General features: G+C 44.4%; 1 protein-coding gene across 1 annotated transcript in view; it reads left to right on the forward strand.

Annotated features, from left to right (window-relative positions):
* Positions 1-1,757: 1,757 nt before the first annotated feature.
* Positions 1,758-15,421, forward strand: part of LOC124802439 (protein FAM151A) — a 360,086-nt gene continuing 346,422 nt past the window's right edge. Inside the window, exon 1 of the mRNA XM_047263223.1 lies at positions 1,758-1,944. Coding sequence (XP_047119179.1) covers positions 1,869-1,944 — 76 coding nt within the window. The 5' untranslated portion in view covers positions 1,758-1,868. The remainder of the gene's footprint in view (positions 1,945-15,421) is intronic.

The following is a 15,421-nucleotide window of genomic DNA, read 5'->3' on the forward strand; positions in this document are numbered from 1 at the left end:
GTACCGGGGTTGCGTAGACGAGAGCTTTCAAATGGCCCCATAAATGAAAAGTCAAGAGGGTTGAGGTCAGGAGAGCGTAGAGGCCATGGAATTGGTCCGCCCCTGCCAATCCATCGGTCATCGAATCTGTTGTTGAGAAGCGTACGAACACTTCGACTGAAATGTGCAGGAGCTCCATCGTGCATGAACCACATGTTGTGTCGTACTTGTAAAGGCACATGTTCTAGCAGCACAGGTAGAGTATCCCGTATGAAATCATGATAACGTGAATCGAGGAAGTACAGTACATACTGAGGAAACTAAAATGATTTCTAACATGGAAATTAAGCGTTTCTGGACACATGTCCACATAACATCTTTTCTTTATTTGTGTGTGAGGAATGTTTCCTGAATGTTGGACCGTACCATTTTGTAACACCCTGTGTAGTAGTGTATAGGTAAAATAGTATATTATTTAATTACATTTAGCATCATGAGAATTATAACAACATATAAATTTGCTACTTGATCTGCAGATAGATGTACTAATATTATTTGGTTTGGAGTCGGCAGCTCGTGGTCGTGCGGTAGCGTTCTCGCTTCCCACGCCCGGGTTCCCGGGTTCGATTCCCGGCGGGGTCAGGGATTTTCTCTGCCTCGTGATGACTGGGTGTTGTGTGATGTCCTTAGGTTAGTTAGGTTTAAGTAGTTCTAAGTTCTGGGGGACTGATGACCATAGATGTTAAGTCCCATAGTGCTCAGAGCCATTTGAACCATTTTTGATTTATTTGCTTTGGAGGCAGGAAAGTAATTTTTGGAAATTTTTCAGGAAAGGGGTGTTAGGTAACTCTGTTTGTTCGTTAAGGATATAGTCTGGGGTGCTGTTTTTGTGTGTGTGTATTTCTAAGTCTTCTAATATATTCATAGTGGCTCCTTTTTCTGCTAGATGCAAAATTTTTAAGTTGTCCTCATTGTTTCCCACTGAATAGTTTTCTTCAGCAACACGGGCTGCAAATGCTGATTTGTTCAAGTTACCAAGTCTTAAAGCATCGCTATGTTCTTTGTATCTAATTTCAAAACTTCTGCCTGTCTGTCCAATGTAGAATTTTGGGCATGTATCACATTTGAGTTTGTATATTCCTGATTTACGGTGGGGCGTGTTTATAATTATGTATTATTTATATTTTAGGACAATTAATCTGTAAAAAACACACCGTATGTCATAAAGAAAGCGTGTAAACCGTCTGAGGTTGAATCACAACGATTCGAAACCGGTAACGGTACCCTTTGAATAAAGGAACGGAAAGTAAATTTGTGGCTGCTTGCTGTACTATCACTATCAACATAGCGCTAAGAGCTTCCTTCCTGGATGTAGTGATACAGCCGTTGCCGTAGTTCACAGTGCAGAGCAGACACGTTGCCGGTGTGAGAAGTGGCTGTAGTTGGACGGCAGTTGGCGGGGGAGGGCGGCAGCGTGCGACTGCCGGGTTATTCACGCTCGCCCCTGCCGCTGTATCTGCCCGGCCCCGGCACAGATGCTTCGATTATTCAGCGGCCAATTGTTGCGCTGCTCGACGGTTGTGGCGTGACGCAGCCGCGGGGGAGAGCAGCAGGATAAGGCAACGCCGCCACCACCGCGTGACGAGGGGGGGGGGGGGGAGGGAGGGGTGGCGCCTGCCCGCCCGCCACCCAGCACCCCCCACCTCTCCCGCGTCGCCCTGCCGGCCGGTCTCCCCCCACCCCTCCCTCCGAGCGACCCGATAGCCGGGCCTGGCCGGTCCTGGAGGCGGCGGCGCAGCCAGTGCGGGACGGACTTGTCAGCGGTTAGCAGCAGCAGCAGTAGCTCCCGTACACCAGCAGAGCAGGCTCCAGCTGCAAGTCAAGTGGCGATGGCGCGAGGCATGGCGAAGGCGGACGTCCGCCTGTGGCTGCTGCTGGCAGCGCTGCCGGCTATCCTCAGCATCGGTGAGTACAGGGCCGAGCTTCTCTGCCGTACCTGTTGGCTGCCGGGCACGGCGCGGGGTGTGGTCCCACCTGCAGGCAGGCGCGGGGCGCCGGTCACCGCCCGCCGCATCAGATGGACATCTCCGTCACTCTACGGCCGTTTTTCACTCGATTTACAGGCCTTACTCCACCATTACTATACTAAATAAAGTTGCAAGTTACCACGCAGTGTACGTAAGCCAGAACTGCACGAAGAAGTCTCGTCTGCACTGTAGGGCGTTCAGCAGTGAAACTTCGTGGCACACTAAAATTGCATCTCGTAGCGGAAAACGAGCTTGGATCTTTCCCTCCAACCGGCCAGTGTGGCCGAGCGGTTCTAGGCGCTACAGTCTGGAACCCCGCGACCGCTCCGGTCGCAGGTTCGAATCCTGTCTCGGGCATGGATGTATGTGATGTCTTTAGGTTAGTTAGGTTTAAGTAGTTCTCAGTTCTAGGGGACTGATGACCTCAGAAGTCCGATAGTGCTCATAGCCATTTGAACCATTTTTTTCTTTCCCTCCCGAGGGCAATTTTCCACCACCTTTGCATAGATACCTTCCGGGTACATAGATTCAGTGTCCGTTGGGCTGGGACCCTAAACGAATAGTGCTAATACATAAGATAGAGTGCGAGAGCATCCGGAAGATGCTCATCCAACATTAAATGACAGACAACGCAAGACGGGCTTACCCCTCGCAATACTATGGGAGCGTGGGGGTGGGGGGGGGGGTGGGGGGTGGGGGGGTGGTACTGTATGCTCACCTTCTGAAAACAGTGTAATCCAGTCGTGTACTTACTATTTTAAAATTTTTCAAAAATTTGTTTCTGTTTTCAATGATTTCTTATACTAGATTCCGTAAGTGTTGTGGATTTTTGAGTAAAGCGTAAGCCAAATACTTAAGCCCTTGTAGTGGTTCAAATGGCTCTGAGCACTATGGGACTTAACTTCTAAGGTCATCAGTACCCTAGAACTTAGAACTACTTAAACCTAACTAACCTAAGGACATCACACACATCCATGACCTAGGCAGAATTCGAACCTGGGACCGTAGCGATCGCGTGGTTCCAGACTGTAGTGCCTAGAACTGCTCGGCCACCCCGGCCGGCCCCTTGTAGTGAATGAGATTTTTTGCAACTAATATCATATTCATGTTTTGAAGTTCAGGACCCTTCTTACAAACATATACATCTTTAAAAGTATGCTCTGTGTACGTATTACGAAAATATAGCTAGGGTTACGGTCAAAATTACGAGAGAGTTATGTTCGACGAAAAATCAATCAAAAATTGCTTCATCTACACTAATACTCCCCCACTGACCGGGCGGAGTGCCCTTACGCTGTCAGGCCGAAACTCATGTGGATTTGTCATCCGACTTACCAACAATATGCATTTTTATTTCACACTTCTTGATAGACGCGCTACAGTTGTAGAGTTCCCTCTACAAAATTTGAATAACTCTGCAGAATTTCGAGAGTAAAACAACGGTATTCGGAAAAATTTTAATGGTGTAAAACTTTTTTCGCCAGTTTGCGAAAAAAATTACAATCAAAATCCCGAGTAACACATGAAATAGACGCACAAGAGTTCTGAGAGCAGTTCTCGATAGCACCCCAAGAGTTCTGTCGAAAACTGCAGTGACTTTTTGCGCAGGCAATAGTTTATACAGGGCTTCCCAATGTGTGGTCCGCGGACCCCTAAGGCGTCCGTCGGCTCTTTCTAGGGGGTCCGCGGTGGCCCATCACTAAATCGTGTAAAATAATGAGTAAAATTATTGAATAAAAATGTGAAAATCAAATTCATCACTATTTATTTTTCGCACTTCAGGTCGTATTCCCAAGCAGCCTTTGCGGCTCCTAAGTGAGAACGCATACACAGTTTAGTGCAGGAGAATAAGGCTTCTCTGATCGACTGTTTCGCAATAATACGAGGATCGTTTGTGCGCCGTCTCACGGCGGTAGATGCGCTGAAACCTATTACGCATGCAATCCCAGTGCTCGGTGGCACGTATGCGGCCCCAGGTATCATTAAATGTTAAACTTGCTTTGTAGGTGCACTACCTATTTCATAAGTCGATTTTTGACCTTCAAGTTGTTTTCATTCATCTCTAAACCAAAGACTATTGATACTTCCGGGAGGGGGGGGGGGGGTGTCATTGGGAACATGGAACGTGCATTAAGAAGCTTTCAGTTCCCATGGGTTTCGCTCTGAAATTTAAAGTTACTGTGCTCTTGACTGACTAGGGGTCCGCCATGGATTTTCGACTGAAGAAGGGGTCCACCAGCTGAAAAGGTTGGGAAGCCCTGGTTTATGAGATAACGAAGAGGGACCCGCTTTCACTTCAGACCAAAAATGTTGCCGCTGTGGTGAAACCGGTTCTGTTGGACCAAGGAATCGAGTGGTGTTGGGCTTGGCTAGCACGCGGATGGGTGACCGTCGGTGTCTGGCGAGCGATGTTGGCAGGCGGGGTGCCCTCTGTCGTTGTGAGGCAAACTGAGCAGTTACTTTGCTGAGAAGCAGCGGCTCCAGTCTCAAACTGACAGCTGCTGCCCGGAGAGCGGTGTGCTGACCACAATGGCCCTGTACATCAGCAGCCAGTGACGCCCGTGGGCTGAGATTGACGCGGCGGTCGGTCGGTACTGTTGGGCCTTCAAGGCTTACTCGAACGGAGTTAAGTGTAGTTTTACTTTCACTACTTAAAAAGCAGTAATTCCACTTACCTCATAGACTACTATCTGCAGAAGAAAAATGCCATTGGGGTTCTCTGTACAACTCTCGGGGAGCTGGTCAAAATTGCGATCATAATCTTTTTCGAAAACTGGCAAATAATGTTTTCAGAGGGTCAAAATTTTCCCGAGTACTATCGTTTTCTTCAAGAAATTCTGCATAAATATTCAAATTTTGTACCGCAAACTGTAGCACAAAACAGTTAAGAACTCCGAAAAAAAATGTATATTTTTCGAAAACTGAGTGTCAGCTTCACCAGACACCGCGACTTCTGCTACCACTGTCTTCTCCCCTCTCGCCCTTTCCTTTCCAGAGACGTACACGGTAGGAAATACTATATTGCTTGACAGATACTTACCAGGACGCGGTATCTCGGCATTTCAAGAGCAAACCTCTCCGTAATGCCTCTCTTGTACCGTCTGCCACTGGATTTTGTTGAGCATCTCCGCAACGCTCTCGCGCCGACTAAACGATTCCGTGACGAAACGCACCTCTCTTCGTCAGAGCTTCTTTCCTACACTCCAACCTGATGCGTGTCCCAAACTGATGAATAATACTGAAGTTTTCGTAAGCCACTTCTTTCTTGTATGAGTTCCACTTCCTTAAGATTCTTTCACAGAGTCCTACCCTCGGACCTACTTTTTCAATAGTTTGTTTTATACGCTCATTTCAGTTTAAGTCGCTCCGAATAGTTCCTCCTACGGTACTTACTGTTTCCAGTGATGTGTCACGAATAGTATAGTCGTACAGCAGTGGATTTATTTTCCTGTTTTTGCACAGTACGTTACATTGTCCACATATAAATCTCGATGAATATTAAATCACAGATTTTCCAGGTCGTATGGAGGTTCAACGACAGTCTCTCTTCCGCCAGACGAGTCGTGATCGAAACTAGGCAGGGAATAAATAATAGTGGTACTCGAAGTACGCTACAACCAAGGGTTCCTATACTGTAGCTTGTAGAGAAAGGGTGGAGGGAGGGGGGGGGGGGGGGAAGGCCTGGGGGCCTGAAGTATTTTTAACTCTTTGGAGGGCGAATGGTGACTTGTAAGAAGCCATTAAAAACATCCAGTTTCCTCCCTCTTAAATGCCTGAAAAATACTGATTTTTCAGTCGTTTTCTTGAAAGAGTTCAAATGGCTCTGAGCACTATGAGTCTTAACATCTGAGGTCACCAGTAGCCTAGAACGTAAGAACTTAGAACTACTTAAACCTAACTAACCTAAGGACATCACACACATCCATGCCCAAGGCAGGATTCGAACCTGCGACCGTAGCGGTCGCGCGGTTCCAGACTCAAGCGCCTAGAACCGCTCGGCCACCGCTGCCGGTTTCTTGAAAGTGAAACAGCTGACTACACTTTATTTTTTCTTTTCCCTTAGAGCTAGAGTGGGGGGGGGGGGGGGGGGAGGGGTGGCGCGCTCTAGGTGGTACTGATCAAAACTAGAAGATAAGTTCTTATAACGATACGTCCGGAAACTGATACCTGTCGAGGAATGGACCTCTCTGCCATCCCTTCTCCATCTGTCTGTTACGCACAAGTAGTATACTGGCACGTCCTTCCGTTCTTCTTCCCAGTAAACTACGCACTCTTTCAAATAACTCCGCTCCATTCGGACTGCGTCACGTTCGTTGACCACCCGCTCTTGTAAAGTTTACATTTTGACGATGGGTTGGGCACGCACCAACGCCTTTAAATGAGCTCATAGTCCACGGAGTCAGGTCTGGCAGACAGGGAGGCCGCACTACCGTATATCGTCGACCAACCCGCCGCCCATGAAGCGTTGGGACAGGAGATGTTGTACGATCCGTAAAAAACTGGATTGTGCTCCGTCGTGCATAAACTACATTTGTTGTCTTTCTGCAATGGTACCGCTCTCCAGTTGTCGCTGGTAATTCATCGCGCAGAAATCGGTGATGCGTAACACTTGTTCGTCTGTTTGGTGAAGTGTACGGTCCTATGAGTCTGCCACCGACATTTCCTGCCCATACTCTGATACTGAAGCGATCCTGATGGCTCTCCTCCGTAAGTCCTCAAGGATTTGCATCTGCCCACACGGGGCTATTGTGGCGATCTATCGTATATGCAAACAAAATATGGGCTGTGAACTACTAATCGTAGTATGGTAATGAGCCCTACCCGTAAATAAAATGCTGATCTTCAGCACCCCATATCTCGACAGGTATTGGTTTCCGGACACAGTTTTATCGGAACCTTTCAAGGTGTGACCAGTACTAGCTCCCGTAGGAATATGAGTACGTGACACATTTTTCAAACATCTCCGATATGTAAAGTTGTCCTCTCAAGAAGTTTATATTACTCATTTAAGTTAGGTAAATATTTCAGGTGTGACATAACGCGTTTCTGGCCAGATACGAAGCTACACGTTGAGGTAGGCCTAGCAACCATCCATAAACATATTGGGGTCGCCCTTCCCCTATTTGTTTCTTGTTAAAAAAATGGCTCTGAGCACTATGGGACTTAACATCTGTGGTCATCAGTCCCCTAGAACTTAGAACCACTTAAACCTAACTAACCTAAGGACATCACACACATCCATGCCCGAGGCAGGATACGAACCTGCGACCGTAGCGGTCACGCGGTTCGAGACTGAGGCGCCTAGAACCCCACGGCCACACCGGCCGGCTGTTTCTTGTTGGGAAATACGGGAAGGTTTGGGGGATTAGATTCCCCCAAACCTTCCCCTACTTCCCCACAATATCTAGTTTGAAACCTGCACCCGCAATTACCTCCGTTCCGAAATTAGTTATGGCGAAAAAACTGATAGTTTTTTCCAAAGTTTTTGTGAATAGTTTTGAATTACTCAACAATATAATTTGGAACACAGACGCGAAGGCTTCGAAGTTACATTATAAATTGAAAACGTTACTTAACTTGAAAAGCACGCTATCCAGATCGTCTTTAAATCGGTGCTTTCATGCTGAGTTCCGAGAAATCCATGGACTAAAGGCAGCAGAAAACATAACAGTCTCAAATAATAGTGTAACAGTCATATTAATCTATTTTAAATGATGAGGCAGGTCTCTACGATTCAGTGTATAACATACCTACTAGAAGCATGATGTGACTGTGGTTTAGTACGCAAAATCGCCCCTTATGCAACCAGCTCCAACTTATTAAGGTTTATTTTTGGGCGGCCAGCCGTTTGAGTTCGCTAAGTATTTCTATTCATGCCATAGTCTGCGGATCACCTTCTGCGATCGGCAGTGGTGCCTGATCATGTGTAAGTTGTATGTCACGCTCCTCAAATTATTTCCCACCTTCTCAGCGATGCCTTTAACAGCCTCGTCGATGGCATGTTAAACGGCAATACTCCTTCCTTTCAAGAATGACAAGCTGGTGTCTGGCATCAGTATGCTTACGTTTTGCACCATTTTACTTGTAAGATATCATCATTTTCAAATCGGATGTATACATATATACATCCGCAGGCGGAAGTCGCTGTAAAATTAAGGTTTTGCAAGTGGAATTGGAGGCAGAATGTTGAACAAACAACGCTGGCAGACGTATGGTACGCGGGGCATCTAAGCTCGAATCTCGTTCGAGTGACTCAGCGCATAAAGAATTCTTTCCGTTGGCTTACAGCACTCTTTGCTGCCATAAAATCCTGCAACGACCAAGACTATTAGTCGATCCACGATAGCGCCCATTGTCTGGAGAACGGTTCACTGAATGGGCCACGATTGCTGGGCGCGCCAGAGTATTTGCTGGAAGTCTTCCTGACATTTCCCAGAAATGTTGTCTATTCGTCCTTGTCCTTCTGACGGCTTTATCGAGGAACATTGAATATTTTTCATGCTATTTTCCTAATCATCGATGGCACAATATCTTGCGTCACAAGTAATGTACGTTGTGTAAGACCTAATTCTATGGTATCTTCTACAAGATGTATTTCATTCTTAGATAGCTACTTCTCAATAATGTTCCTAGATTAGAAATTCGAACGTATATGCGTATGGAAACCATGTTGTTCACAAGCTGTCTTTTATCTTTGTTCCTTACGACAGTCTTTGTAGTAAATGAAAGTACGTGGGCATATAAACAAAAGTTTTTCTGTCACTGGTGCACACGGGGACAGTTCTTGGGAAGGGTACGTGTGCGCTATTGTGAAGCCTTCATTCGGTTTACATGAGTAACGGCGCATATTCCTCGTCTTTCTAGGATAATATACTGGTAGACCTGTAGTAGAGAGAAGAAAGATTATGTTGTAACGTCCGTCGACGATGAGGATTTTAGAGATAGAACGCAAGTCCGTATTGGGCAAGAAAATTGACCCTGGCCGTTTCAAGGAAACCATTCTAGCATTTCGGCTTGAGCGATTTAGGAAAAATCACGGAAAACCTAAATCTGGATGACCAGACAGGGAAATGAACCCGGTCCTAAGGAATGTGTGTCCAAATTATCACCACTGCACTATCTCAGCTGGTGCTTGCTACTTTTCCTTCGCTTCAGAAGAATCTTCGCTACATCAGATTCTTCTATGAACTTTTCTTAAACCAGTCTATTCGCCACATGAGCATCCACAGAAGTGAGAGATAAATGATAAAAACTAGGCACAATATAAAAAGACGTTCACCGCATTATACAGTCGGTACGATGGGTAGAATTTTCACGCTCCGCCGACATTGGTATTATGGGAACTCCTTTCGAACAAATGAAGTGCCTTAAGAACACTTATTTCATGGTTGCTTGACTGGGAAATGATATTCCCAAGTATGAAACCACGGGGGAATTGAGAATCTCCGAATCTTAGAGTTTTGCGGCGAGTAAGTGTAGCTACTTTTACACGTTACTTCGACAGCTTACCTAGCTTCAGGTGTATGGGATGCAGATATCATATACTAGTGCAAAACAACCGACAACCGAGATCTTCACTCGACCCAGGAGAACAGAGTTGGACAATGTCGTGGAAAAATGACAACTGTAATTCATAAGAAATACAATAAAACGCTGCCAAACTAAGATTTAGATCTATTGTTCTCGATGTTCCTCGGAGACTTAGACTTATTTTAAGGTAATACGCCCATCAGCAACTGGTTACGAAATGATTCTGTTGTTTTACAACCAGCGACACCGTATTCAAAAATATGGCACACTATGTGTAAACATTAACTGGGCCGCAAACTAGGAAACATCTCTTGGTGACCAGTGCTGTGACATGCTGTACATTCATAAATATTGTCATCAGATTCTTGTTTCTTTCTTTATCTCAATGGTAAAAGTTCCGTAACTGTACCGGTATGTAATATCTCGGACGTGTCTATTTTCCTCGGTGGTGGAAGTTACCTGGATGTTCAGGAGTATAGACTGTTCGATAAAAATGGAGAAGGAACCTGATGTACCCTTTCTTACAGAAAGATCACGAAATTTCTCCTAGGGCGAACAGTGTATTGCACGATTGGCGCAAAAGTATTCGGAGCGTAATTTTACCTAATACGGGTATCGTATCAATCGGGAGGAATCGGTTTGGTACTACGAATGAGAGAGGAGAAAGACTAATTGAGTTCTGTAATAAATTTCAACTAGTAATAGCGAATGCTATGTTCAGGAATCACATGAGCTGGAGGTATACTTGGAAAAGGCCGAGAGATACAGGAAGATTTCAGTTAGGTTACATCATAGCCAGACAGAGATTCCGAAACCAGGTACACGATTGTAAGGCGTACCCAGGAGCAGATACAGACTTAGATCACAATTTAGTATTGATGAACAGTAGGCTGAAGTTTAAGAGATTAGTCAGGAAGCATGAATGTGCAAAGAAATGGAATATGGCAGTACTAAGGAACGATGAGATACGCTTGAAGTTCTCTAAGGCTATAGAACAGCAAGAAGGAATAGCTCAGTAGGCAGTACACTTGAAGAGAAATGCACATCTCTAAAAAGGGGCAATCACAGAAGATGGAAAGAAAAACATAGGTACAAAGAAGATAACTGCAAAGAAACCATGGGTAACAGGAGAAATACTTCAGTTGATCGATGAAAGAACGAAGCACAAAAATGTTCAGGGAAATTCAGGAACACAGAAATAAAAGTCGCTGAGGAATGAAATAAATAGGAAGTGCAGGGAAGCTAAAACTAAATGGCTGAATGAAGACTGTGAAGATGTAGAAAAAGAAATGATTATCGTAAGGACTGAATAAGCATATAGAAAAGTCAAAACAATCTTCGGTGAATTTAAAAGCAAGGATGGCAACATTAAGCGTGTAACGAGCATTCCACTTTTAAATGCAGAGCAGAGAGCATACATTAAAAGTCTCTATGAGGGGGAAAATTCGTCTGATGTAATGAAAGAAGAGACAGGAGTAGATTTTGAAGTGATAACGGATCCAGTATTAGAGTCGGAATTTAAAAGTGTTGCGGAAAACTTAAGATCAAATAAAAGAGAAAGGATGGATAACATTCCATCAGAATTTCTAAAATCATTGGGGGGGGGGGGGGGCAACAAAATGACTATTGACGTTGGTGTGTAGAATGTATGTGTCTGGCGATATACCATCTGACTTTTGGAAAAATATCGTCTATACAATTCCGAAGATTGGAAGAGCTGACAACTGCGAGAATTATCGCGCAATCAAATTAACAGGTCATGTATCCAAGTTACTGGCGGGAATAATATACAGAAGAACGGAAAAGAAAACTGAGGATGTGTTTATGACTCTGTTTTTCTTTAAAAAAGGTAAAGGCATCAGAGAAGCAATTCTGATTGCGTTTGATAATGGAAGCAAGACTAAAAATCAAGACACGTTCATGAGACTTATCGACCTGGAAAAAGCGTTCGACAATGTCAAATGGTGAAAGATGTTCGAATGGATGAGGAAAAAAGGGGCAAGCTGCAGGGAGAGACGGGTAATATATAACATGTACAAGGGCGTAGAGGGAATAATAAAAGTGGACGAACACGAACGAAGCGCGCGGATTAAAAAGTGTGTAAGACAAGGATGTAGTCTTTCGCCACTACCGTTCAATCTGTACTACGAAGAAGCAATGATGGAAATACAGGAAAGGTTCAGGAGTGGAATCAAAATTCAGTGTGAAAGGATATCAATGATACGTTTCGTTAATGACATTGCTATCCTGAGTGAAAGTGAACAAGAACTACACGATGTGCTGAATGGAATGAACAGTCTAACGAGTACAGAATATGGGCTAAGAGTAAATCGAAGGAAGACGAAAGTAATGAGAAGTAGCAGAAATGGGGACAGCGAAAACCTGAACATCAGGATTGATGGTCACGAAGTAGATGAAGTTAATGAATTCTGCTACCTAGGCAGCAAAATAACCAATGACAGACGGAGCAAAGAGGACATCAAAAGCAGACTAGCACTAGCAAAAGAGCATTCCTGGGCAAGACTTTAATTTGAGGAAAAAATTTCTGAAAATGTACGTTTGGAGCACAGCATTCTATGGTAGTGAAACATAGACTGTGGGAAAACCGGAACAGAAGGGAATCGAAGCATTTGAGACGTGGTGCTGCAGACGAATGTTCTGCGCAAAATCGGAGAGGAAAGGAAAATGTGGAAAACACTGACAAGAAGAAGGGACATGGCGGTACGACATCTATGAAGACAAAAGGGATTAACTCCCGGCCGGCCACGATGGCCGAGCGGTTCTAGGCGCGTCAGTCCGAAACCGCACGACTGCTACGGCGCAGGTTCGAATCCTGCTTCGGGCATGGATGTGTGTGATGTCCTTAGGTTAGTTAGGTTTAAGTAGTTCTGAGTTCTAGGGGACTGATGACCTAAGATGTTAAGTCCCATAGTGCTCAGAGCCATTTGAACCATTTGATTAACTTCCATGGTACTAGAGAGAGCTGTAGAGGACAAAGACTGTAGAGGAAGACAGAGATTGGAATACATCTAGCATATAATTGAGGACGTGGGTTGCAAGTGCAACTCTGAGGTTAAGAGGTTGGCGCACAGGAGAGGAAATCGTGACGGGTCGCATCAAACCAATCATAAGACTGACGGGGGGGGGGGGGGGGGGGGGGGGGAAGAAAGCCATCCTGTGAAGACATATTAAATATCATCTAAAGTGTTAAATTCCGTTAAGCTTTTTTTTTCGAAGTTTTTAATCGTCATTATCCCCAATGAATATCATTAGGACTTTGGTAAGTGATTGGCTGGTTACACTATCATTATTGAAGGAATCTAGAAACAGAAACACAACGGCCACTATTCTGTAAAGATTCGAGCTTCCATGTATACAATATCTTGAAACGTCTGATAAATGTTACAACCGAGTTCATGTATTAAATATTGGACTTTAAGCAAGTAAGTTAGAAAAAGCTTAGAAAACGCTTGAAATTACGTTTAACGTTTATTATAATTCGCGAAGTACTGTCGATATCACACAATGGATGAGTATAGTTTGGGTAATTAGCGCTCCGTTTTAAGCAGAAACTAGTTTTTCACTCACACCAGTGTTCATGATCTCATACTTCGACTGTGTTTCGGATATTAATATAGCTTTGCAGGTACATTGGGTGAATAAGTGGATGTTGTCTGCAAAATGCGTTGGGAACAGAGTCAGCCGAGAACAGTTCATAAATTAAAACGTCATGCCTGATGCTGCAGTTTTATTGCACGAATAGCAAAATGTAGTAAGTGATAAACTTGTTTCCTTTCATCATTTAGTAGGAGGTGCCAGCGAGGAAAAGGTTCGTAAAGGTTTGAAATTACATATGAAATTCGCAAAGTGCTCTCATTTTCAAATACTGGATGAATCCAGTCTGGCTAAATTTGTGCGCCTAAAGACATGAACACAGTTTCTAACTGAAACAGTTGACTAGTTTTAATGAATGGTGTCGACGGGGGTGTGAGATTGATTCCATATTTTTAGATTTCCAGAACGCCTTCGATAGTTTTCCTCACAGTCGACTGCGAATCAAATTTCGTGTCTATGGAGTGTCGTCTCAGTTGTGTGGCTGGATTCCTGATTTCCTATCAGAAAGGTCGCAGTTTGCAATAACTGACGAAAAGTCATCGAGAAAAACGTAAGTAATATCTGGCGTTCCCCAAGGAAATGTTACAGTTCCCCTGCTGGGATCTACGTAAGCAGTTAAGAGACAACCTGAGCAGCCCTCTTATATTTTTTGCAGATGATGCTGCCATTTACCGTCATATGATCAGAACCAATTGGAAAACGATTTAGACAATGTATCTCAATGGTGCGAAAAGTGGCACTTCAGTGTAAGTAATGAAAAGTGTGAAGTCGACCATACGCGTATTAAAATGAATCCGCTAAATTTCGGTTGCACGATAAATGACGGAGATCTAAGGGCTGTGAATTCAACTAAATACTTAGGAATTAGAGTTACGAAAAACTTAAATTGGAGCAGCCACATAGATAATATTGTGGGGAAACCAAACCAAAGACTGCGACTTATTGGCAGAACTCTTAGAAAATGTAACAGGTCTACTAAACAGATTGCTCACATTACACATGTCCGTCCACTTCTGGAGTATTGCTGCGCTGTGGGGCATCCGCATGAGATAAGGCTGACGGCGAACATCTATGAAGTACAAAGAAGGGCAGCTCTTTAGGCGTTATCGCGAAATAGGGGTGAGTGTCCCGCATATGACATGCGAATTGGGTTGCAAACATTAAAATAAAGACGTTTACCGTTGCGGCCGGACCTTCTCATGAAATTTCAGTCACTAACTCTCTCCTCCGAACGCGAAAATAGTTTGTTGGCGCTCATGTACGTAGTTCGCAAGGAAAGATTCAGTTGTTCCTTTTTCCAGGGCGCTATTCGAGTGTGGAACGGTAGAAAAGTAGCTTGAACGTGTTCGATGAAACAGTTGCCAGGTATTTACAGTGCGTCTCATAAGCTTTGGGACAACCATTGTGCACAGTATGTCTGGGTATGAAAGAATATATGATGGTTAATACATAAATAAGGATGTACGCCTGCAAGTTGTATATGTAATTATGGGCGACGAAAAGTGCAATCACTTATGTTTGCTTGTTTACAACAGAACAAGACCTATTTCCTACTACGAGATATGAAACTCTGAACTTCAAAAGGCTTGGTACAAATGTTGGCAACAGTGTCAGTGGGCATGTCTCTGTTATTCGTTACTTCCTGCGATGTCAGTCATTACCTGTCGAGAGCTCAAAGGAAACACAAGTGTGGTTTTATACAATGATACGTAGAGGTGAAAACAGCACTTTTGAATAGAGGCAGTTAGTAACATTCGACGACGAAAAGGGAAGAACATGCCGAGAAATAGCAACGTTACTGAATATGAAGAAAAGTACTGTAGGGAATATCAAAAATGATTCAAATGGCTCTGAGCACTATGGGACTTAACATCGGAGGTCATCAGTCCGCTAGAACTTAGAACTACTTAAACCTAACTAACCTAAGGACATCACACACATCCATGCCCGAGGCAGGATTCGAACCATCGACCGTAGGGGTCGCGCGGTTCCAGACTGAAGCGCCTAGAACCGCTCGGCCACACCGGCCGGCTAGGGAATATCGTCCGTCGATATAAATATGAAGACAGGGTAGAAAATCTGCAACAGGATATTTGTGAGGAGAGAAGAGAGCCCAATAGTACAAAAGGTGGAGAACGATCCACGAACCACAGCTACACGAATTGCAATTTGAGGCTGAGGAGGAGCTTGGGAAGAAGGCCAGTCCTAGCACAATCAGACGAGTACTGTACAGAGAAAATTACCACGGGAGAACTGCAAGAAGGAAACCT

This window comes from Schistocerca piceifrons, chromosome 6 (assembly GCF_021461385.2).
Source record: "Schistocerca piceifrons isolate TAMUIC-IGC-003096 chromosome 6, iqSchPice1.1, whole genome shotgun sequence".
Classification (NCBI taxonomy): Eukaryota; Metazoa; Arthropoda; class Insecta; order Orthoptera; family Acrididae; genus Schistocerca; species Schistocerca piceifrons.